The sequence below is a fragment of the Acanthochromis polyacanthus genome, chromosome 22 (assembly GCF_021347895.1).
Source record: "Acanthochromis polyacanthus isolate Apoly-LR-REF ecotype Palm Island chromosome 22, KAUST_Apoly_ChrSc, whole genome shotgun sequence".
Classification (NCBI taxonomy): Eukaryota; Metazoa; Chordata; class Actinopteri; family Pomacentridae; genus Acanthochromis; species Acanthochromis polyacanthus.
In genome coordinates this window covers 26,315,414-26,341,779 of record NC_067134.1, presented here as the reverse complement: position 1 = coordinate 26,341,779, position 26,366 = coordinate 26,315,414, and the positions used below count along the sequence as shown (strand labels likewise).

The 26,366-nt window shown below is 40.6% G+C and overlaps 1 protein-coding gene across 1 annotated transcript in view; it reads left to right on the top strand.

Moving 5' to 3' along the window:
* Window positions 1-26,366, top strand: part of LOC110960948 (dystrophin-like) — a 221,941-nt gene that overhangs the window by 170,977 nt on the left and 24,598 nt on the right. The window contains 6 exon segments of the mRNA XM_051943268.1: window positions 2,216-2,251; window positions 20,599-20,660; window positions 21,511-21,585; window positions 22,977-23,178; window positions 23,805-23,890; window positions 25,181-25,338. Coding sequence (XP_051799228.1) covers window positions 2,216-2,251; window positions 20,599-20,660; window positions 21,511-21,585; window positions 22,977-23,178; window positions 23,805-23,890; window positions 25,181-25,338 — 619 coding nt within the window.

Here is a 26,366-nt window from a genome sequence, read left to right as displayed (position 1 = left end):
TGCATGCATGCACTAATATGTCTAACCAACTACATGCATAGCAGCAACATGAAGGAACACAACAGCCTAGGGCTGGGCGATAAATCGAATTAATTCGATTAATTCGCTTTTTTCAAACCTGACGATTTGAAAATTTGCCAAATTGTAAAATCGAGGCAAGCTTAAATATATAACAATACAGATTCTTCTGCCTTTCACGACTTGTGCACTGGCGTTTGCTTCCAATCCAAAACACTCACACCCCCATCATGGTGGACAGAACAGCAGACGAAGAGTTGGTCGCGAGAAAAGGGCCTCATGTTACATCGATTATATGGAAGTGGTTCGGCTTTGACAAGACTGACACAGAGCAAACTACAGTCATGTGCAAGGTTTGCTAAAGTACTGTGAAAACAAAGAGTAGCAGCACAACTAACCTCTTTCAGCACCTCCGGCAGAGGCATTCTAACGAATGGGAAAAGTGACCGCAGCTACGGGAGTGCGGCATGGCTAGCACTAGCCATAGCAAACAGACCGCAAAGAAACAACAAAAATCCATAAAAATCATAATCGTCCAAGATGACTAAAAAATCGAGATTTTATTTTTTGGCCATATTGCCCAGCCCTACAACAGCCTAACAACCACATGTTGTAGCAGCAGACGTACGTGTGATATCTCAGTGTGTTTGTGTAATAATCAGTAGAGTCCTACCTTGTTGGTGTGCACATTTCTCTTCTGGAAAATTCTACTCATTACCTTCAGTCCAATCTCCAAATGGCATTGGTGGCCCACCATTTTGGCCACTCATCCTCCATGTTACATCAGAACCCCTGGTCTAGACTGTATTTCTGATTAATTTAATGTTATCTTGATTGAAAAAATCTGCTTTTTTTTTCAAAAATAAAGTGACCTTAAACTTTTGAATGGTAGTGTATCAATGCAAAACATCCAGAAGTCACTTTTTGTGGCTCAGCATGCTAGCAGCACTGACTCATTTTTTTTGACATGCTGCGTGTAGCCGCTGATGACAATGACATTAAAAATACTCTCTTGTATTGAGGAATAATAAATAACCGTGTGTCCATGTTTTTGGAAGGGATAGTGATGGAATTATTGTGTATTTGTATTTTGTTATGCCACACTTATCTTTTAATATGAGTGCAATAATGATGGGTGTAAGTGGCGAACAGCTTAGCCCTCCCTTTCACATTCCCAAGTCATTGGTCAGAATCACCACACATTGTGGTTGGTCAACCTAACTACTTGTGAGAGCTCACACAGCAGGGCCTACTAATCAGCAACCCGCTGCTTTGTTTGTGTGAATTAACAATAAATGACTGAGCAAGAGAGATTTCGTTAGCTGGCACCAGAAGCTTGGTTGATCTGAAGCGTGTTGTGAGTTGCCTGTGTGACTAAAAAATAATTTGCTGTTTGACGAGGAATTAACCGAAAACATACCTGAGAAACATTCAAGAGGCAGAAGTGGGTCAATATATAATTGCGGGACTTGTATCATAGTTGACATTTTTGCTGTTTTAAGGCCTAAAATCAACATGGCCGCCTATAACCAAACACCACATGGTATTTTAGAGAAAGATTCTTCTAAATATTATATATACAATCAAGTAGAATTGAAATGAAAAGTTATTTCTAAAGATATTGTAGTAAACCTGTTGACTACTTTATATCAAATAAGTCAGAAAGCCTTGGAGTCTGTCCAGTCTTTTCTTCAGGAGGAAATGACATCATGAGGAGCAGGTCATGTGATCTGGAATTAACACACTTCCTGGAGAGGCATTTTTGTAATGGTTGAAAGTGATATAATTAGTTTTTTTTCCATATACAATTTGATATATTTCCAAAAAAGAAATATCTGTCATGATTATCTTAAATAAATAAAAAGAACACCATCAAAACAATTTCTGAATCAGCTCATTTTATTATTGTTTAGCTAATTAGAAGGTGGTTGTTATTAAATTCAGATGGTTATTTAGTTGACATTTTAGTGAAATCCAGTCATTTTTTCATTAATAAGTGATTGTTTCCATAATAAATAATTATGTAATTTGTAAAGACATGATCATAATGAACATAAAAAAACCATTTTTTAAAAACTTTTTAATATAAATGTATGCAGATATATCCCATGGACTTCAAAAGTCCCTCAGTTATATATTGACCCAAGAGGTGAAAGAGGGAGACGGATAAGTGACAGATTCTCCCCTCCACATGCAGAGATGAAGCTGGACCTGAGCCGGTGACTGACACACTGTGAGTGCCAGCTGACCACACACACACACTGCATACAAAAATACACACATTAGAATTGGATTGCACACAAAAATGACTGTGTGGCCAGATGTATGTGGACTTGAAGTTCAGTTGTTGTTTTCACTGGAGATAAAGTTGATGATCACACGCTACCGTTCAAAGGTGTGGGGTCACCCAGACAATTTCACGTTTTCCATGAAAACTCACACTTCTATTCATGTGCTAACATAACTGCACAAGGGTTTTCTAATCATCAATGAGTCTTTCAGCACCATTAGCTAACACAATGTAGCATTAGAACACAGGAGTGATGGTTGCTGGAAATGTTCCTCTGTACCCCTATGGAGATATTCCATTAAACATTTCCAGGTAGAATAGTCATTTACCACATTGACAATGTCTGGATTGTATTTCTGATTAATTTTATGTCATCTTCATTGAAAAAAAATTGCTTTTCTTCCAAAAATAAGGACATTTCTAAGTGACACCAAACTTTAGAACAATAGTGTATGCTTAATTGAGTCCTTATACGTCCAGCACATTTTATACTTAACGCTTTGAAAGCAAGACTTTTAATTGTAGCCGCACAGTATATTGACATCATCATCCAGAGTTGTTTCCCGGCCCCCAACCGGCTGAGGCAGATGGCTGCCCTCCTTTAACCTGGTTCTGCCAGAGGTTTCTTCCTGTAAAAGAGGAGTTTATTCTTCCCAACAGAACAATAAGCATGAGGAAGCTTGGCGAGGCAAGTAACTACAGATCAGAAACATGCAGCTTCGGAGCCAAAAACCCTGTAGAGAGAACAAAACACAAAGTTAATGACGTGCTTTATAGTCTAGAGAGGAGAGAGGGAAGTCCATTAGCAGCGTACGCCTATAGCAGCATGACTAAAACATGGATCAGGCTCACCGGAGCCCATCTGTACGAGAAGTGTGATCAAAAATGAAAGTTTTAGGCCTTATTCTGCAAGTAGAGAAGGTTCCTGATTCCAAATAGGTACTGTTTCCATGTAAAGAAGTGGAATAGCTGAAGGCTCTGCTTCCCATTCTGCTGTTGAAAACTCTCCACATTGCAAGGTCTTTAAGTTACAATGGAGCTTGGTCATCGAGGTTCATGAAAGGTTGGACTTAAGTGCTTGAAATTCTTTGGCGGATTTTACAGGAAACCAGTGAAGAAGGCTGATATGACAGAAATCTGATCTCTCGGCCAGTACTTTCAGATCATAGTTATCCTGGGAGCTTCATCAAGACACCACTGGACTTCTCCTTTAGGTTCAAGAACCTAGAAGTCCTTTTAGTCCTCTTGCTGCAGCATTGTGGATCAGCTGGAGGGTTTTCAGAGAATAACTGGAACATTCTAATAATAAGGAATTCCAACTGTCCAAACAAGAAGTGACGAATGCATGGACTAGTTTTCAACGTCACTTGAAGGACGATACTGTGCAGGTGAAAGAAGACCTTCCTACAGACTTGTTTCAGACGCGTCCTTGACGAAAATAACTCGCGGTAATATTTAGGACCAAGGCAACGCCATCCACAGTAATTATAATAGTGTATTTCTGAGGGGTTTAAGAGTAAATGTACCTTTTGAAGACAAAACATCCCCAAACCAAAGCTCTGTTATCTGAGTTTTTCTTTTGGCCGTGTCGTTCCCATGCTGAAGCCACCAATGTGCCAACATACAATACACCCACATAACATACATAACACACCCACTGCTTGCCTGTGTGGTCACTACTCTGCTTTGTGAAGGTGATTCCTCATTCCACACGCCCCGTCTCGTAAAGTTGTGTTTGATTTGTCTCAGTGGAACGGGTGGAGTCCTCGAGTTATAAACGCTCAACCTCCTCCAACAACAATACAGTCATCAGCAAGGTGTCGTCCCTGGACTTCAAATCGGCTGTCAGGGACTGTTTGATGTGTTGAATCCATCCCTCCGTCGTCTTCCTCCACTTTAATCTCTCATGGTGTGTGTGTATGTAGGTGTGTGTGTATGTACGTGTGTGTGCGTCTGTAGGTGTGTGTGTGTCTGTTTGAGTGTGTGTAGGTGTGTGTGCGGTTGGGGCCGGTGGGGACTTGCCTATAAATTACCAGCAGTTTTCTCCTTTCTTGTGCAACATTTCCTACGTTTCTCATGACTTGAACACCGATTCTCAGAGCAGACACCCCCAACCCAACCCCACCTCCTCTCTCTCTCTCTCTCTCTCTCTCTCTCTCTCTCTCTCTCTCTCTCTCTCTTCCTGACTCCCCTCTCCCTGTAGAAGCTCCTTTTTCTCTCTCCTTCTCCTTTAATTTTCTGTCTTTTCCCTTTCTTTATCTTTCTTCTGCTTATCTTTCTTTCATTCTCTCTCTTCATGGCCTTGAATGAGGAAATGTGTCCCCGGAAAAGCAGAGTTTCTCCTCTCTCTCTCTCTCTCATCAGGGAGGTGAAAAACCTCCTTGGATGGTGTAGAGGCTCCTTTGCTTTCAGAAACAGCAGGATGGGGGGAAGGGAGGTAGAGGCAGGGAGTCGGAGCTCCGCCTTGTCTAACAGAGCTGTGCTAAGTGTCCCAGAGGCAGGCAGGACTGAACCAAAAGCATGCCTGGTTGAATTTCAAAATAAATTGCCAACGCTATTCCAGTTTGCTGTATTTTTAATGACAAATCACCATTCAAATTTTGTTCACTTATGTAGCTGTGAATAATTGGCTTGAGAACCTTTGATGCAAAAATGAGCCTCCATGACCCCGATGACCCTTCTCTAGAAGCGTCCAGTTGTAGACGTTACCTCTGGAGACTCCAGATCTGCAAGCCAATGGCTGAAAGTAGAGTTTTTATACAGACTGAAAAGATCTTACACCAGTAATGGCAACTCGCACCTCGTCAGTGATTCTTCCTGAGATGTGCCGGGCATGTGTGAACAGGGTTTCTAGAGAAATTAGGACTTCCTACTGAGTGGTGTCGATGGAAAGTATGTACAAACAAAGCTCCACTAAAATCCGACAGTGATAACTTTAATTCTAACTCTGTTATTGATTATATACGTGTGAATGGATGAGAAGCTCCTTGTACTTTCTGTCCTCATGCCAAATACTTGTTCTGAGCACCGCTTGTAGTGCAGACAGTCCATGCAGTTGCAGATGTTGAGCTTTTTGAGCTGAAATGTACGTCATGTCTACCCTCACGGATGAGAATGTGTACATGGAAAGCATGAACTGGCCTTGAAGCCCTTTTCAGCCATGCACTCCTTTTGATTAATCTGATGGAAACTCAACATGTTGGCTTCATGCTTGAATGAGCACCGTGGCACTGCAGTCACTATGGTAACGAGATGAGATTCAGTTGGTCACATCCAGTTGTTTTCCTCGATGTTTATCGGTAAATGGTAAATCATTTGCAGGTGCACCGCTGTTCAAAAGTTTGGGGTCACATAGAAATGTCCTTAATTTTAAAAGAAAAGCAGTTTTTTTTCAATGAAGATGACATTAAATTAATCAGAAATCCAGTGTAGACATTGCTCATGTGGTAAATGATTATTCTAGGTGGAAATGTTTCATGGAATATCTCCATAGGGGTACAGAGGAACATTTCCAGCAACCATCACTCCTGTGTTCTAATGCTACATTGTGTTAGCTAATGGTGCTGAAAGGCTCATTGATGATTAGAAAACCCTTGTGCAGTTATGTTAGCACATGGATAAAAGTGTGGAAAACATGGAATTGTCTGGGTGACTGCAAACTTTTCAATGGTAGTGTATGTCAGCTGAGTCTTTATGGAAACATGGAATTGCCAGGGTGACCCCAAACTTTTGAACTGTAGTGTATATAGAATCTTTCTACCCTTAGTTAGGTTCTACAAAGCACTTCTCGGTGTGTTTCTCAATCATCCATTGACCCACAAATTCACCCACAGGCCCGGAGATTGTACTGCCAGCGTTACAATTGGTGGACAACCCACTGTACCACCTACGCCAGGGGTGTCAAACTCAGTTCCTGGAGGGTCACTATCCTGCTTGTTTTAGATGTTTCCCTCTTCCAACACGCCTGATTCAAATGGTCAGGCTTGTTATCAGGCTTCTGCTGAGCTTGATGATAAGCTGATTATTTGAATCAGGTATGCTGGAAGAGGGAAACATCTAACACATGCAGGATAGTGGCCCTCCAGGAACTGAGTTTGACACCCCTGACCTACGCCATGGCTGAGATGTCAGTTTTATCTTAGATTTTGTCTTGTGTTTATTATGACATTGTTATTCGTTGTATATCCCTTGACATGTGGACCAGTCTTGTGTGAATGCCGCATATCGAGAAGTAATGTGACTCTCTCTATTACTGTTGTAAGTCTGAATGAAGCTGTGAGGAACATTAATGTAAAAGTGGCCTATGTCTCAATGACAAAATGCTGTTACTTTAACACTGATGAATCCAGCAGTGTTCCACATTGCATGTTTTGAAACGGTTTTGGATATAATGAATCACTGCGCGTCTCACATGGGAACAGGAAGTGACACGTCATCCCCTGTGTGTTGAAATATTCACAGCATGTTTCTTCTGACTGTGGCGGGACACATATGTTGTAAATTGATCCTTCATTTCCCTTTTCTCTTGGAGCATACTACTTTGCATGTTGGTGTAGTCATTATGTCTGGGTCAGTTGTATATTGACCCAGACAAGTTTTGAATCATTTTAGACAATCTTCAAGTCATTCTGGGCAAGTTTTCCGTAATTATGGATCATTTTCAAGTCATGTTGGACACTTTTCAATTCATTTTGGACAAGTTTTGAGTCAGTTTAAACAATTTTCTTGTCATTTTCACCAAGTATTATGTCAGCTTGGATCATTTCTCGTCATTCTGGATCATTTTTGTGTCTTTGGGATAATTTTGGAGTAATTTAGGACAAATTTCATGTCATTCTGAACGAATTTTCTGTTATTATGGATCATTTTCAGGTCATTCTGCGTAGGTCAATGTATAATAATAATTTTGTAACATAGTTGAAAGGTATCATAGTTGATATTTTAGTGATATCCAGTCATATTTGATTAATAAGTGATTGTTTCCATAATAAATAATTATGGAATTTATAAAGACATGATCATAATGAACATAAAACTTTTTTTTAACTTTTAATAAAAACATATGTTAGATATATCCCATGAACTTCAGAAGTCCCTCCATTGTATATTGACATAGACAAATTTCGAGCCATTTTGGACGAATTTTGAGTCAATTTGGACAATTTTCTTGTCATTTCCAACAAGAAGCTTGGATATTTTCTCGGCATTTTGGATATTTTTTATGTGTTTTGGATAATTTTCCAGTCATATAGGGCAAATTTCATGTCATTCTGGACTATTTTTCCATAGTTATGGATAATTTTCAGTATATAATTGTTGGACTTTTTGTAACATAATTGATTTTTTATTATATCCAGTAATTTTTTATTATTAAGCGATTAGTTTGTTTTATTTTTAATAAAAAATGTATGCAAGATATGTTCCATGGACTTCAAACATCTGTTAATTATATCTTGACCCAGTAGGTTTTTCCCTTTATTTTGAATTATTAGGCGGAAGTGTTTTTTGTTGCATTTCCCGTGAGCTTGATCCCGTGTGTCGCTGGTCGTCAGCCTCTGCAACACACCGCTGCCACTTGCAGAGAAGAACACACACACGCACGCACGCACGCACATACACGCACGGGATTCATACGGCATTCTTGAACGCTTCTCTGCGGCGGTAGAGGACGCTTTGTCGGACCGCGGAGGGGGTCTGTTCAACCTGGGAGTCGACTCGTTCCCACCGGACTCTTCGGGCTTCCATCAGCCGGCGATGCGGGAGCAGCTTCGGAAGTGAGTGCTGGGAGGGCTGGGGATGGTGGTGGGTAATGGTCGGAGGGGGTAATTATGCTGGTTGTGATGCAGTAAAACCTCAGACAACGCAGAGATATCCCCCCACACTGAGCAGAAAGGAAAAAATGCACCAAATGAGCCGGACTAGATTAGGGCGGCGGGGTTTTATTTTGGTGATTTTTTTTTTCTCCTGCTTGTATCTCGAATGAATGTCACCTAGCATGCACTCGAGATCATAATAATAATAAAAATAGTGGCCATTTTTAGTGAGAATATCCCAGCTGGAGGTGAATGTTTGCACCGTGGAGATGGGGATGAAGAAGAGGTAGCCATTAGCCGGAGCTGCTGCTCCTCGCTGCGGCTGTTGGTCGCGGTTGTTGCCAGGGAACCAGGCGAGGTGTGCGGCAAGCGAGCCCCTCCAGACCCCGCTGTCCTTCCTGGAGCCGCATCCTGGATCCTTCTGCTTCCACATTAAAGCAAAAAAAAAAAAAAAAAAAAAAAAGTCTTCGCACAGGCTGCTTTATAGCAAACATGCTGCAGACATGGCTCATTATTTGGATTCGTGTGCGCGTGCGTGTGCATGTGCGTTGGCTGGGATTTTTGCAGGAGAAAAAGGAGCCCCAGTGAGCAGAGGAGAGCAGTGAATGTATCACCGTGTTGCATTGCATTCCTTCACACCGAGGTGCAACACATCCACCTTCCGTGCGTCGTCCAGACCGCTCAGGTTTCCAGGCCCCGGTTTTGGGTGCAGACAGCGGTTTTTAATGTTCATGTGAGCCGCTGGTTCTGATCAATAAGGAGCTGATAGGAGAGGCTGGGTCGATGGTTCAGGGTTTTTGGAACCACTGTGATTGCAGATGTGTGTTTGTGCACATATACACACACACGCACAGGCATTTAGTGGTGGGATGGTGGTGTGTTCTGCTTGTATCTGGTGTTGGTGGTTATTATCGATAAGGTTTCACAACTTTTCCCAGTTCAGTTCGTGTATTTCTTTTGCAAAAAAATAAAATATGCATGCAAAAACTTCTACCTAAACCCTGCAAAATCCCACACCTCTACTCCTAATGCTTTTTGAGTTATTCATTTTATTTTTATATTAACGTCAGTGATTATTTTAAAGTCTCTGCAGTTGATTATTTTTCACAGTATTTGGCTGATTTCTATTTTTTTTTAATATCCCAGAAACCTTCAGAAACAAGTTGGAACTTGTAATAATGTCATGTTTTTTGTTTTTTGTTTTTTTACAGAAAATAAAATAATAAATCTTTAATTTTCCTAATTGAATATCTTCACTTATATTCACTCAATTCCAACCATTTTTTTGTTCCAAAACTTTAATCGTAATTTTTTTTAACAGAAATTAAAGTGGTAAAAATGTGTAATTTATCATCAAAATGAAAAATCTTTAATTTTACTAAAATTAATATCTCGACTAATGCTCACTTAATTCCAACCAATTTTTTGTTCTTGTTTTTATTTGACCAAATATCCCATAAACCTCCTGAAAAAAATTGGAACATTAAAAATAATGGTTTTTCATGTATTTTTATCAGTGAAACTTTATTTTTTATCTTCCACTGTTCCTTGATGGAGTTAATGATTGATTCCAATTAGTTTGCCAAGTCATCCCATGAAAATTCTTGTATTTTTCTTGTATTATTTTCTTCAGTGTTCCACTATCAATCAGTCCAGCTTTAATCCAAAAATTTTGCCAATCAAATCCTTCTCTCGTTTAGGCTTTTCGTGTTTAAGGATTTGCTGCTTCTGTGTTTTATTTTATTTAGAGCAGTAATTAACCAGCAGACAAAGGTTACAGCATTTTTCAAGCAGAAATCTTTGCTGTTTCCAGCTTAAAAAATGCCAGGATTTATGCTTTTTTTTTTACTATATAGCAATCAGTATCACTGTCTTTGGACATGATAATGAGCTTTTTTCATTAGTTTGTAACATTGTGTTGGTGATGCAGCATAAAAATAGTCATCACATTGATTGACAGCACTTCATTCACACCATCCTACCTCTTTACAGCACCAAATGTGGGTTAATCTGTCGCTAAAAATGTCCCCAACGGATGCAGTATTTCCTCCTGTCTCTTTATAAAAACCACAACCAGCAGCTGCTTTGGTGAAATAATGAAACTAATATTTTGTTGATCTCCATTAAAATGACTGCAGTTCTGTTTTTGCCCCTTCCGTGAACCCTCGGGTTGTCTTAGTGCTTTGGGCTTCTCTTTCTGAAATTGCTTCCTCTAATATGAAGCTGATGAATTTTTTTGCTTTTATGCATTTTCGCCCGTTTTCACGCCGCGTCCCTGAAGGCCATTGTCGGAGCTCATTCAGATGCCTGGTGTGCAGGAAACAGTCTGTCAAGGCCTCCTCTTGATGATAGGCAGAGCAAGACGTCAGCACATCCCATAAACCACCTTTAATCATTCATCTGAGAGCCATAATTGACTGCGGTGAGAAGTGACACTCGTGTCTCTTAGCAGATCCATTATTTAAATGCTTATCTGTCACTGCCATAGTAACCTATTCAGCTGCCTGAAAACTGCAGTATGTTGCTCGTATGTGGGTGTGTGGTTTATTGTGTAACAGCATGTGGTGTGTGTTATGATTAAAGAATGACGACGGTTCAGTTCGGTTTGAGCTGCACAGATTATTGCCTTCCTTTTACTGGGATAGTCTGGTCAGATTCAGAGGTTTCCAGGTGGTTGTTGCCAGACAAGTTTAAACAGAGGTGCTGATCGTTTCACGACACTCCAAGCAACTCCATGAACCAGTTATTGAAAAGCATAAATCAGGGAATGGACACCAGGAATGTGAAGGAAAATGACACATGGAGAGCTGTGGGAGAAGATTTGTTCTCCAGCAAGACGGCGACCTGAACCAGACATATATTAGACACTGCAAGGCCAAAAGAAAAAGTCACATGCTTTAATATTTTGTTGGACTCCCTTTAGCTTTGAGTATCATTCGCTGTGGCATCACTTCGATAAGCTTCTACAAAGTCACAACATTTATTTCTGTCCAGAAATGCATTCATTTTCCACCAAGATCTTCTATTGATGATGGGAGGGTCGGACCACTGGGCAAAATCTTCTCCAGAACATCCCAAAGATTCTCAATGGGGCTGAGGACAATCGAACTCATGCTCCCTGATCCACTCATTCTCAATGTGAGCACCATGAATCCTGGCATCGTCATCTTGGAACTCGCCCATGCCATCATCGAAGACATTGATGGAAAGACCTGGTCATTCAGTATCTTCAGGTAGTCTGCTGACCTCATTCTTTGGGAACATAACGTTGCTGAACCTGACCAACCCCAGACCATAACCCCGACAGACTGGTAGACACTAGCCATGATGAGGGCATCACTTCATCCACCTCTCTTCTTGCCCTGATGGCCCCATCACTTTGGAACAGGGTAAATCTGGACTCATCAGACCACATGACCTTCTTCCATTGATCCAGAGTCCAATCTTTATGCTCCATAGCAAATTAAAGGCTTTTTTTTCTGAACATCCTCAATGATCAGTGGTTTTCTTAGAGCTACAGCTGTTTATCCCCAATCCTTTGAATTCCCTTCATGTTGAAATGTTCTTACTTTCACTATTAAACAGCCATGAGTTCTACTGTTGGTTTCCTACGATCATCTACGAGTTTGTTCCTCTAAGATGATGGTTCTCCACTATCCTTGAGGTTTTAGTAATTCGTTGGATGTTTCTTAACCTGATTTTAGTAGTTTGATCTCCTTAGTTGTTTTCTTTTCTTGATGCAGGCCAATAATTTGACCCTTCTGAGATGATTAACATTCTTTCCACGACCACAGGATATGTCTTCCAACATGGTTAAAGTATTCATCACTGCAGTAATTATCCAATGGAAGGCTCTTATCTTTTTGCTTAGTTAAATCCAGGTGGCGACTTTTCTTTTTGGCCAAGCAGTGTATATTGATAGATAGCAGGTCTTTCATACCTCGGCTTCTTGGTTAATAAGGCTTACTACAACTTGTTAAAAGGAGTGTCAGTTCAAACAGGTCGTTATTTCAGACTGTAGAAAGATGCTAAGGCACTCCAGACAGCGTTGGTGGCAAGCTAGGACGCACAGCAAACCTCGTAGCGATCGCCTTAGCCTAGCACTGTCAACTGCAGCAGCTAACACCAACAAGTGGCCTTTTCTGTGTAACAGGGAAATCAAGCATCGTTGTAGAAGACTGCGGTGTTAATTATCTGCAACCTCACCTTCCAAACACAGCACCACTTATTCACTGGAGCTGCTCTACAAATACTCTTATCTGTCCACCTGTGTAAACAATAGCTTTCAGTAATTGGCTGTTACTGGTGACTTGTGGCCAATCAGGTAGTGCTGTGGGCGGGGCATTGCTTTAGACCACAGGGTGAGTACAGAGAGAGAGGCAGCCGACTCGGATTATTACTCCGCCAAGGAACAGCGGAGTTATTTGACGATGGGCGTACATTTGTCTGTCCGTCCGTCTGTCTGTTAGCAACATTACTCAAAAACTGACTCATGGATTTGGATGAAATTTTCAGGGAAGGTCAGAAATGACACAAGGACCAAGTGATTAGATTTTGGCAGTGATGCGGCTTCTCGTCTGGATCCACGGATTTGTTAAAGATTTCTGTGTCATAGCGAGATAGCAGCGCTGTAAAGCTTGTTTTATGCTTGACGCATCTGTGAGGTTTAAGTAGAGCCCATTTGACGACTTTGTACAAGTCCTTTGGTGAGATCTTTCATTCGTCCGTCGTTATCTCGTTCTGCATATCTTCAACACATTTTGCAGACAGAAATGGTTTTTTTTGGCTTTTTGTTGAGTGTACCTCCCTGTTGCTTACTTAAGCAAAATGAGTCCATGTTTCACTGTGTGTCTGCCTCATCCACAAGCTGTGAACAGTCAGCATCACCGCTTGGATTTGCAGTCATGTTTTGGGGCTGTGAAAGCTGCCAGAGAGACAAAAAGCTGTTGTCACACCCACTTCACTTGCAGGGAAGCTGAGTTACAAACACACGCACTGTCCCGCTGTTATACATCATCATTAATGAGCAGAAATGTTGCTCTTAGTGAACGAAAGATTGCACACACTTATAAAGACGAAGAATGTCTCAGCAGTCTTGCGTTTCCAACGACTCCTACGTGTCCGAATGTTCTACGATGGAATGACACGGGTGTCTTAGTCTCAAGAAACAACTTGAGATGTATTTTGGTTTGGTGATGTGTTCATGACATTTTCTTAGTGCCATTAACTCTTACCTTCTTGTGAGTGATTATAGTTGACTACAGCTGCTGACTCCTGTGAACCAAAAATACTTCATATCCCAAAATCAGCTGTACAAACAATTGTTTTTAAGTGTCATTGTCACAATCAAAAGTGGTAAAGAAATGGTTTTGAACTGGCCTTGCAAATATCCCGACTTTAAACCCCTCTAAGAATCTGTGGGCTGTCGAATTGCTGGATGTATATTTTTGACCCAGCACGCTTTGTCATATTTCTAGAGGACCTGTAATAAATCTACAAAACCAAACCGAAATGAATGATTGTTTTTGTGACAAAGACTCACATTTTGTTCCATCAGAGAAATGGAAGACCTGTAGGATTCCTTGGAAAGTTAAGACTGCCATGATGGTTGTTGAAAATGTATCTAAAGTCACAGCTATAGGTGCAGCACTTTAAGATGAGCAAACTAAGAGCCTGGTCATGCTTTCTGCATCCCTGTGCACAGATCAATGTGACTTTTGAAAGCGTAGAACAGACAAACACAGAGTTCTATTCAAACTACAAAAGGTCAGTCATCCTGTACGTATGTGTTTCTCATATCCAACATAGGAAAATGGGGATAAAGCAGCTGTTGAGAGATTCCATTGTGGCTCTGTGTTATGGGGGTTATTCCTGAGGTGTTCTGAGCACAGTGTACAGACAAACCATAGGAGTTACTTCCTACGTCTATGGAAAATATGTGTGGACGGTAGAGAATCACCTCCAACAATGCATTTGATTTGAGCACCTCTTGTTTTGCTGGGACATGTGGACAGTCCATGCATCATTAATTCTGGGCTGCACACAGATTTTTTATCTGTTATACCTCTAAGAGCAACTCTTAGCAAAAGGCCAAGGTGATCTGGCCAGAGTGAAAAGGACACTTCTACGATTGACAATGTTTTTGTACAATGTGTGTTTTTGTGCTGTCCTGTCAATGTAAATCAAGTGGAATGGTGCTGTGGAAAAGAATTTCCCCACAGGGACAATAAAGTCAAAGTCTAGGTGCATAATGGGACCACAGAGACCTTTACGGATTTGGCTGGTTGATGAAATTGACATCGAACGTACTGTTTCAAAAAGCATGAATTGGCTTTCAGACTCTATGCATTTCATTGCTGCCGATATTACTGAATGTTACCTTTAACCTTCCAAAACTAGTTGCTCGTATTCATGTTTCCAGATGCAGCGATGGTTTATCTGTTACTAAAGTTACAGTGAAGTGAAGTTCGACAAAAATCAAACCGCAGTTTTTTGTGTTTATTTTGTCGCCACATAAGTTGTTTAAAAATCGGTAATTGAAATCAGTATGGAGCCTTTCCCACTGTGAAAACCTCCTCTTATGTTTGCACGATTGATTTCCACCTCGAACTCAACCTAATTTAATAACCTGTTTATTTTGTCGTCATGTCAGTCGTTTTTGCTATGTTTCCGTGGTTGATTTCCACCTTGAAGTCAAGCAAACTGTCAACCTAACCCACAGGCTAACTGTCCGGCTAATCATGAGCCTAACTGTCGTGCTAACTGGCAGGCTACCTACAGGCCTGCCAGTCAGGCTACCAGACCACCTAACCTACAGACTAACCAATGGGCTAACTGTCAGGCTAACCATGAGCCTAACTGAGTACGTTTATATGCAGTCAATATTTGGGTTAAGGTCAATATTCCGGTTTCTGAAACGTTTGGAATAACCCGTTTACATGGATAAACAGACAGAGTTACTCCTGTTGTGTGGCGCTGTGGTGCCGCGTGTGGGTTTCGCCATGTCTGTTTACCTCTCTTTGTGTATTTCCGGTGGGTCGCGCGCCAGACGCGGATACAACATGTATACAAGTAGTTGCCGGACTCAAAAGACCAAGATTCCTTTTGGATGAAACATGCGCAGAACGCAAACTAATGTCTCTTTCTATCGGGATATTCCGATGCGCGTTTATATGACGAGATATTCGTGTTAGAAAAGGAGTAACCCAGGGGTCTTATTCGGGTTTTTGCGGGTGTTTACATGGCCGTACGCAACCGGGTTATTGCTAATATTCCGGTTAAGAAAGGATTTTTGACTGCATATAAACGTACTCATTGTCGGGCTAACTGGCAGGCGACCTACAGGCTACCAGACCACCTAACCTACAGACTAACCTATGGGCTAACCATCAGCCTAACCGATGGGCTGTCAGGCTAACCATCAGGCTCACTGTTGGGCTATTAGTGAGCAAAGATGGAGCTTTTATGACTGCATCAATTTTTGTTCATATTTCAGCTCGGCACTAATCAGTGATTATTGATCTACTGTCTGATATTAATCTTATTTAATATTTCAGTTGTTTTTGTTCCATCTGACAATCCCTAACTTTGTGTCATTTACACATGCATGTTTTTGGAAAAGAAAAGACTGCATCGTGACCCTGTTCATAATATTTCCACACTCATGTTTGTGCTATGCAAGAGTAGATGGAGTTTCTAGGAGTTTAGGCCATTAGTATTTATTGTGTAATGTAGTGTCCAGAGTGTTCTGCTGGGACTCAGAGGCTGACATCATTGCAGCTTGTTGTGAATCATTTTTTATGCTTCTTACTACTTGTTTTTCCTACTGAGCAGCTGATGTAAATTGCTGCAAATTTCCTGCCTTGCTCTTGTAAAAATTTCTCAGGAAACGAAGTGCAGCCTAGAGCTGTTGCAGTGCTGTGGATGAAAGCAACCACTGCACAGTTAGCAGAGGCATTTGCCCAAACAGCTCGGAGCAACCCGAGGTCCTGTTTGCACAGACGGAGCTACAAGGAGTTTCCTTAAGCTCTCCTCCATGGGACCCCTCTCATCAGTGGAGGAGAGAGGCAGCAGATCGCATGGATGGATGGCTGTTCATGCTTTTTACATGGAGGTTAACTGCAGATGCTTTGGGGTGCAACAAACTCTGCATGTGTGCTTTTAACAAGCTGGGCCGGGTCCCGTCTGAAGCAGGAAAGAGAGGAATCCTCAGCAGCACAAGTTTGTTTTTCCCCGGACAAAGTTTTGTGTCACCACTGTTGTGTTGATTAGAAGGACTGCATAATTCAAAGGCGCATGTAGTATGTGGGTGTGTGGTTCTAGGACAAGGAATAAATTGAACTAAGTAATCAGTGTGCTGTTTCAGTCCCATTGAGATGACATGATCTGTTTTTCAAGGAAGCCCTGGACTAGACGGCAGCAGCACCAAGTTACAGAAAACATTAAAAACACTTCCACTACCGTTCAAAAGTTTGGGGTCATCCAGGAAATTCCATGTTTTCCATGAAAACTCACACTTTTATTCATGTGCTGACTGCTAACATAACTGCACAAGGGTTTTCTAATCATCAATTAGCCGATTAGCTAACACAATGTAGCATTAGAACACAGCAGTGATGGTTGCTGGAAATGTTCCTCTGTACCCCTATGGAGATATTCCATTGAACATTTCCAGGTAGAATAATCATTTACCACATTAACAATGTCTAGACTGTATTTCTGATTAATGTAATGTCATCTGCATTGAATAAAATGGCTTTTCTATCATAAATAAGGACATTTCTAAGTGAAACCACACTTTTTAAGTGTGGATGACGGAGAATTTCCTCAAACCGAAAAACAGTTTTAGGCACAGCTTGTTTTCCTGGCATATGCACAGTCAATGCAGACAATCCCTTGTAGCTTTGGGTAGATGTGGAAAGCATGAACTGCTCTCGAGACACAGAAGAGCAGACTCTCAAGTAAAGGCTTCCACTTAATGTCTTCTGGATTGATTTATCGACAATTTGTTCCTTGCAATCTTATAAATAAGTGTCTCTTCTTATGAGTCTTCTGTGAATATATATAAACGATGGCATCTGTGGTTATGTTAAATGCCTTTTCTGTGTCTGTTAGAATGAAATACTGCAGTCATTTTGTCACTAATATGAAGGAGAAAAGACGCAAACATTCAAACAAAAATAAAGATATTCTTACATTAGTAAGAGCGAAAGCCAAAAAAAAAAAAAAAACCATCTGGCTATTTCCATCAGGTGTGCGTGATCAGGGTAAAACAATTAGCCAATCAGAGGCCAGTATGCTCTGCTGCTCTACAGAGAAACAGTCTCATTGGTGGAAAAGTTCAGAAGAGAGTGCTTGTGAAGACAGGTCATGCTATATGTGTATATTTAGTATGTTGGCTGTCAACTCAGTGAATATGCTATTAGTTTAGTTTCATACTATCTAGTGAGGCAGTGAGCTAGGTTTGTAATTGACATTTATTTGCTCATTGTTGGTTTATAATGATGTGCGGTGATAGTTTTGGTCTTGCTGTTGCATGTTTACTCAGGGATGTGAAAATATTTCAATGTTGTTGCTGCAGATGGCCCCTGGCTTATGAGACTGGATTTCTGTGGGTTTATAATGCCATGGCAATGCAGATTTGAAGAGTATTAATCCATCCTTAGTCTGCTCCCCTCTTACCTTTGTGGATATACTTTATTTAAAACCAGTAATTATTGTCTGCGCTCGAATGACATCCTTTTATTGTCAGTCCCCGAGGTATGAGCTGAACTTGGCAAACAGGCTTTTATGTTCTCTGCCCCTGCAGTCTGGAATCACTTGCAACCTGAAGTACAGTTTCAAGAACTGATCCCCAGTAGGGATTTTCAGAATGTAGTGACGAGTATGGAGGCAGAATACATTTGGGATATTTTGGGCATCAAGAGGACCCTGTAGGAAGTCCTCATTTCTTCAGAAATCCTGTGCTACGTTTGTTTGTCACGTTGTTTTGGAATGTTGCTCGTGTCCATAGGGTGGGATTCAGAGCAGGGCAGAACGCAAAACACTTCAGCATCATAGCAACTGAATTTATTCATAAGTGACCCAGAAATCCAATGTGACCTGATTCAGGCTGCAGACTGTGAAGCGTGTTTCCTCAGCACCAGCCATTAGCACACATACTACAACTTAAAGCTGTTTGATTAAACGTTTCCTGCCGAAATGCACCTTCAACCTCCAAAGTTTTCGTGTATTCAGGCTGAACCTCCATTTTTAAATAAAAACAACCAAGAAAAACAGCATCTTTTACCAAAGACTCCATGCAAATATTGTCTATTACTAAAGTTATACGTAGTGAACTTCTTTCTGTTTATTTTGCTGTCATATCAGTCTTTTTTTTTTTTTTTTATTTGCCTGAATGAAATCAGTAGGGACTCCTTCCCACTGTGAAAACCTCCTCTTATGTTTCCATGGTTGACTTCCACTTCGAAGTCAACCTAACCTACAGGCTAACTGTCAGGCTATATGTTGGGCTGACTGGCAGGCTCACTGTCAACCTAACCTACAGACTAACCTATGGGCTAACCATTGGGCTAATAATTAACATAACAGATGGGCCAACTGTCAGGCTAACCTTCGGGCTGTCTGTCTGGCTAACTTCTAATTCTCAGGCTAACCGTCAGGCTCACTGTTATCATTGCTAGCACGCTAATTGTCAGGTTACCTATCAGGCTAACTGTTAATCTGACTATCAGGCTAACTGTCGGGCTAACTATCAGGCTAACTGTCAGGCTAACTATCAGGCTAGCTTTCAGGATAACATCAAGCTAACCATCAGGCTCACTGCTATCGCTGTTATCACGCCAATTGTCAGGTTACCTATCAGGCTAACTGTTAATCTGACTGTCGGGCTAACTATCAGGCTAACTATCAGGCTAACTATCAGGCTAACTATCAGGCTAACTGTCAGGCTAACTGTCAGGCTAACTGTCAGGCTAACTGTCAGGCTAGCTTTCAGGATAACCATCAAGCTAACCGTCAGGCTAACCATCAGGCTAGCTTTCAGGATAACCATCAAGCTAACCGTCAGGCTCACTGTTAGTCTAACTATCACGCTAACTGTCAGGTTACCTACCAGGCGAACTGTTAATCTGACTATCAGCCTCACTGTCAGGCTAACTATCAGGCTAACTATCAAGCTAACCGTCAGGCTAATAATGAGCTCAAAGATGGAACTTTAATGACAGCATCAATTTGAAAACAGCAGCAAACTAAACTGTGACTCTGAGTGTGACATCTCGCTTGTTTCACATGAAGAGAAGTGTTTAGTCAGACCCGGACTGTTGTGTCTCCATGCTGAGGATGATTTCTAATTACAAGTTATCAATGAAGTTAATGCCGCTGTTGTTCCATGTGACGACTGTGTGCAGCTCTCTGGCTTTGGATGCTGCTGCTAGTATTTAATGAACTCTCTGTGATGTTTTCGGACAAATATTGGATGAGAAATGTGTTTAAGAGTCGACACCGCTTAAGCACAGCGTCATCTGGGATCATGAGGACTTTGCTTTGATCTCGTTCAGTGTCTTTTTCTCAAAATTGAGGAGTTGTGTGTGTCCTCGTCTGAATTCTGTGGGTGTGTTCCACTTCAACTGACAGCCCCACTGTTCTGCATCTGTCAGCCTTTTGAAAAGTTAAATTGTTGTCAAAAGAGCTTAATTTCACAAAGTGCAATGAGTTAAAAAGGAGGTAATTAGCGCTGACCCTTATGAGGACAGATGCACAATACAGGACTGAAGCAACATGCAGGACACTGCCCAGATAGCAAACTATGGGTGAATCAATGTTGAATCTATGTTGAGACCTAACGTCGAAATTATACAGAAAGCGCAAGGTTGATAAAATGTTGAGTCAACGTTTGCTTTTCAACCATAAATCACACTTTACCCAGATAGCAAAAGATGTTAAATCAATGTTGAATTAGGGTTAAGAAGGTTGAATTGTGGTTACGGTTGAAGACTGATGGTTGGATCAACGTTGATTCAACAACATTTTGTCAACATTGAAGTTTGTGTTTAAAAGATACCATTGAATTTACATTGTATTTTGGTTTAATTAAAATGTTTGGCAGGTCAATGTTTAATTAATGTTGAATCTGTGTTTGCAAACATGTAATCTATGTAAGCAAACGTTGACTCAACATTTTATCAACCTTGCGCTTTCTGTCTAATTTCGATGTTAGGTCTCAACATAGATTCAACATTGATTCACCCATAGTTTGCTATCTGGGTGAGCAGTAGGAAGAAGCATAAATTGGTGAAATCCTTTTGTTATTGTATTTATCATAGCTGTTGAGAAATTGCACATTGAAATATGAGGAAGTGTTTGGACATTTTGACTCTAATTTCTCACCATTGATTCAGAGTCTACAGTGCTGGAAAGGATGATGTGTTTGTTGAACGTAGCGTTTGACGGTTGTGTCTCCTTTTTGTTCCTTTCCAGCCACCAGACCCAGACGACATGCTGGGACCATCCGAAGATGGCTGAGCTCTACCAGTCTCTGGGTAAAACGCACACTTTCTGTTTGGATATAAAAAGCATTCACCCTCCCTTGGAAATGTTCCTTTTTGCTTCTTTTTACAATTAGTCAGTTTCATTTGGCTAACTCTTTTATGTCAAAATGAAGAGTTTTATAAAATGTAATGACAGTTAACCCTCCTGTTGTCTTCATTTACGAGCACCAAAAATATTGTTTCCTTGTCTGAAACAAATCTAAAAATTATGCAAAAAAATTCCCCGAATTTCTGAAAATTTGCAAAACCTTCAGGAAGAAAATTCCTTAAAAGTTTCCCTTGAAAGTTTTTTTTTTTTTTAAAAATCCCCTGAATTCGACGAGAAAATTGTTGTAAATATTTTTAAAAAATTAGTAAAAATCTTTAAAAAAAATCCTAAAAATATCTGAAGTGATTACGTATAAGTAAAAACTTCTAATAAAAAATCAACCAAAATCCAGCGAATTTCACTGGATTTTGGTTGATTTTTTTGTGAATATTCTTAAAGAAACATGTATTTTTTTTCAACATTTCTTCATCAGAAGTTTCACTGTGAAAATATGTATTTTTTTCCCACATTTTCAAACTTTAAAACGAGTCAATTTGACCCACAGGACGACACCAGGGTTAAAAGAATATCTAAAATATGAAATACGGGATTTCACAAGTATCTACCGTATACAGCCGTGTTTAAAAAACGGGACACTGTTCAGCACATCACACCACTGATTGTCAGTGGAGATGAAATGAGGACATTAGGAGTTAATTTTAGTGGAGCCAGGAGAAGCAGCACCATTAGCTGAAGTTAAAACGGAAGCGTCTTCCTGCTCTTTACCTGTTTCCTCCGTGTTTGTTTCTGCAGCTGACCTGAACAATGTTCGGTTCTCGGCCTACCGCACAGCCATGAAGCTCAGACGCCTGCAGAAGGCTCTCTGCTGTAAGTACACCGTCTATTTATAGTCTACACATGTAGACCTCTTCTGGGTTCAGGTCCTCTCCTCTCTTCTCATTGTGTTCCAGTCCTCCCACACGCCTCCTTTGTTCTGCTTTTTTCAGCATCACTCGGCATCACTCCCTTTTCTTTCTTCTTAACTCATTTCATTTGCCGTGTCGCTCTTTTTCTTCACTTCTTCTTCATAATCCGTACCGTTGCATTCTGTGTTGGCGTTTACTCGTCCTTCTCATGAGTGTGAGACATCTACAAGCTGTTATGAGTGTGATGTATGGCAGCACAAAAGTACAATTTATTTTTTATCCAGGCGTTCTAGCAGCACAGATCCACACATTTGGTGATGAGACGTGGTGAGATTAGCACTGATAGCACTTCCTTTCCTTCATATTGGCTGATACATGTGCATTAAAGTAAAAAAGAAGGAAATAAAATGACATTTTAAAGGGCAAAGATTAAAAATACAACGTTAAAAAGCAAAGCGAAGCTGCACTAGTCACCTTTTTTATATAAATAACTGGTTAAACAATAAAGTCTATCGTATAGGGTGTTGAATTTTAGCATGAAAATTTGCGTTTTCCCTTCAGATCTAATGAGCTCTGAGCAAAACAAAAAGCAAAAATCTACAAATGCCGTTTTAGGTGAAAGCACAAGCTTCAGTTTATCAAAAAGGCTGTCATCTTTTCTAGTTTATACCGTGTTTAAGATAGTTTGTAGAATGAAGTGTCTGTTCCTTCATGGTGGCTGCATTTGATCCAATACTACTGTAAAGCGCAGGTATTTTATAAACTTACCAAACCCTGGGTCAGTCCAGAATTGGAGGACATTCGGGCTTCAGAATGTTTGAAAAATAAACCTCCTCTTACAATTTTGTGCTCCATATTGATCAATAATAGGTAATAAACTATCAAAGGCTTGATTGGTTCAGCTTACACATCAATGGTAGCATTTTTATTCCATGTTTTCTGTGTTGTTTGCTAACCCTACTCTAATCACAGTAACAGGGTTGCTAATCCATGCTAATGTGATCTTTTTCTCAGCAGTAGAAGCTAGATATTTAGCTAGCTGTTACTGCTGACCAAGAGGACAAACTGACTGATGGAAAACAGTCCAAAGAATTAGTCTGATCCTGATAATATGAGGTAGAGTGACACTGTTTTCCTGCTAAAAAGGCTATGCTAACAGAGCTTTGTGCGACACATGCATAATAATTACTATTTAAAATATTATGTTGATTTTTTAAAAAAATGCTCCGACATTTAAAGGAGACATCAATGAAAACGCTATCACACAAAGAGGAGATTTAAAACTGGTCTGGTTAACCTCCACGCAGCAGTACCAGGTGTGTTTATGTGTGCGTGTGTTCTCCTTCTGTTTAGTGGACCTGCTGAGCATGCCGATGGCGTGCGAGGTGTTCGACCAGCACGGTCTGAAGCAGAACGAGCAGCTGCTGGACATCTCTCAGCTGGTCACCTGTCTGACCAGCCTGTACCAGCGGCTGGAGCAGAGCCACTCCCATCTGGTCAGCGTCCCGTTGTGTGTCGACATGTGCCTCAACTGGCTTCTCAACGTCTACGACACGTACGTCCTCACACACAAACAGGAGTTTGGTTGTTCTGTTTAGATGTGACTCTGACTTGTTGTTCTGTTTAGATGTGACTCTGACTTGTTGTTCTGTTTAGATGTGACTCTGACTTGTTGTTTTGTTTAGATGTGACTCTGACTTGTTGTTTTGTTTAGATGTGACTCTGACTTGTTGTTTTGTTTAGATGTGACTCTGACTTGTTGTTCTGTTTAGATGTGACTCTGACTTGTTGTTTTGTTTAGATGTGACTCTGACTTGTTGTTCTGTTTAGATGTGACTCTGACTTGTTGTTTTGTTTAGATGTGACTCTAACTTGTTGTTTTGTTTAGATGTGACTCTGACTTGTTGTTCTGTTTAGATGTGACTCTAACTTCTTGTTTTGTTTAGATGTGACTCTGACTTGTTTTGTTTAGATGTGACTCTGACTTGTTGTTCTGTTTAGATGTGACTCTGACTTGTTGTTCTGTTTAGATGTGACTCTGACTTGTTTTGTTTAGATGTGACTCTGACTTGTTGTTTTGTTTAGATGTGACTCTGACTTGTTGTTTTGTTTAGATGTGACTCTAACTTGTTGTTTTGTTTAGATGCTACTCTAACTTGTTGTTTTGTTGTTGGTTGGCAGCGGTCGCACCGGAAAGATTAGGACTCTGTCATTCAAAACTGGAATCGTCTCACTCTGTAAAGCACACCTGGAGGACAAATACAGATGTAAGTCAATGGATTTCTTATGCTAAAGTGTTAGTAGAGAAAAAAATAAGTTTGTTGATTTTAGTTATGTTCAGTGGAAATGATTTAGCAATTAGTCAGTTGACCAATTAAATGATTTGGCACCAGTATTAATTGAGTATAGGCCTTTATCATTTGTGTCTCTTAATAAAAAGGTCACCTAGACCAGGGCTGTCTTTGTGAAGTGTAAAAATTACAGAGAAGACATCCACTGCAGTTTGTACATTTCAAATCATTTTTACATCTTGACAAGTTGTTGGATCAAAAAGCAAACTACTGTTGAGTTCCAGATGGACTTATCTGGAAGTTGTGATGTGTAAATGATAAGATTAGGCTTAATTTGGTTTAAATTGGACTAGTTCCTCTTCAGAAATTTCAAATTGTTCATAATGTCTTGTAAAAAGACCATTCGTTATACGTGAAAGTTTTCAAAATGTTTTTTTTTTTAACTAAAACAAAGAGGAAAATGTGGAATTGTCATTTATTTTCAGGTTATTTTGCTGTGATTTTACCGGTTTGGCCCACATTTGAGGTCAAATTGGACTGTGTGAACTAAAATGAGTTTGACACCTCTGATCTAAACTACGCTGTTGTAGTTCAGACGCCTCTTCTACCAGCTGAAAGAACGTTTGATTCAAAAGCCTCCAAAGTGTATTCAGCATCTACAAATTTGTGTTGTTACTGCAGTTTGACCTCATATCTGTATTGCAGAAGTTGTCTTTTCACGACCTGAAAGAAATGATATGATGTTTCTTCACAGTGGAGCAGCAGAGAGTTGTTTTTTAAATATTTGACCTTCTTAATCTAAGCAGTTTCTGGGTATTTCTTTGCTCCAGTCACATTTTTGCAGCACATCGCTGTCAGGACTCTGCTTCCACTGGTGGAGTCCGATCCAAGTTTATGCTGGACCCCATCCGACCCAAACTAATTTATCTTGGTCGATAAAGCCCCACAATTCATGAAGCTTCATTTCGTTTTCTTTCGAGTCCATGGCATCATTTTACTGGACTCATTTTGTATCTCTGTTATTCCTGCAACCAGATTTTAGCTTGTAACTAATCTTCCTGTATCATTTTTGCAACTTAGTGAAGACCGACAGTCACATTTTTTCTTTTTTCCTTGTTTTCTCTCCATCTGTCTTCACCTTCATTCACTCTTTACTCTTTTCCCTTCTCTGTCTTTGTTATGGCCTCCATTCCTTATCTTCCCCCCTCCTTTCTCCTTTCATTTCCACCTCTAATCCTTCCCCTGCCTCTTCCCCTCCTCCTCTAGTCTTGTTCCGGCAGGTCGCCAGCGCCACGGGCTTCTGTGACCAGCGTCGCCTGGGCCTCCTCCTCCACGACTCCATCCAGATCCCCCGGCAGCTCGGGGAAGTCGCCTCCTTCGGCGGCTCCAACATCGAGCCCTCCGTCCGCAGCTGCTTCCAGTTTGTACGTCGCATGTTCAAAATGCTTCGATGACTTGATAAATATGCTCGCAATGCTGTAACCGTCTGCATGTCTGTTAGCACCGAACCTCCAGATGCAAACCTTGTACATCTGCAGTGTTTGTTAAATCAGGGTTATTTACAGAAGGAAGCGAGACACTAAGAATGTTGCAGGAAATATAAAGGGCAAAGTACTGATAAAATAAAGGATAATAAAAAAGAACAGAACAGAACAAGTGCATGTCAAACAAGAAAAGCACTCAGAGAGCGCAGTCCTCCTCCAAGGCCGCTCATTCCCTCATATGACATTATCAGAAATGCAGCGTTTATTTATTAGTTATTGATGATCAGAAATCACAGCAACACAGAATGTGTCCGTTTAGTATAGATGTACCCACAAACAAAATGACGTTGCACTGAGCACAGGCGTGTGTTATCCATGTGTATGTTATGTACGGATACCGAATTGCGTGACCTAAATATGTGGCGGGAATTGATGGCGCTCAGAAACATCCCCACAATTTAATCAGTTATTCCTTGTATCATTTCTGATGGATAAGTCCGCAGCAGTGGATTTGTAGTAGGATCACAATCATGTGACGTACTGTTCACTTGTTGTCATGGTTACAGTGACGTCGTGCTGCTATCTTGCTATGATACAGAAATCTTTAACAAATCCAGACTATAAGCTGCATCGCTGCTAAAATCTAATCATTTGGTCCTTGTGTCATTTGTGACCTTCCCTGAAAATTTCATCCAAATCCGTTTGTCTGTTTTTGAGTAATGTTGCTAACAGACAGACGGACAGACAAACCAATGGCAATCGTCAGATAACTCCGCCGCTTTCTTTGGCGCAGTAATAAACAGGGTCAGACACTAAGTGAGAATATTTCTTTGTCTGAATTTCAGCGTTGGGCAGAAGAAGTCCAGCATTTCCTTTGTAGTTGTTGATGTTTGTGGGCAGGAAGCAGCAACGTTTGAGCTACAAAACAGGCGTACAGTACATCAACAAAGGTCTGACTGAATAAGTCC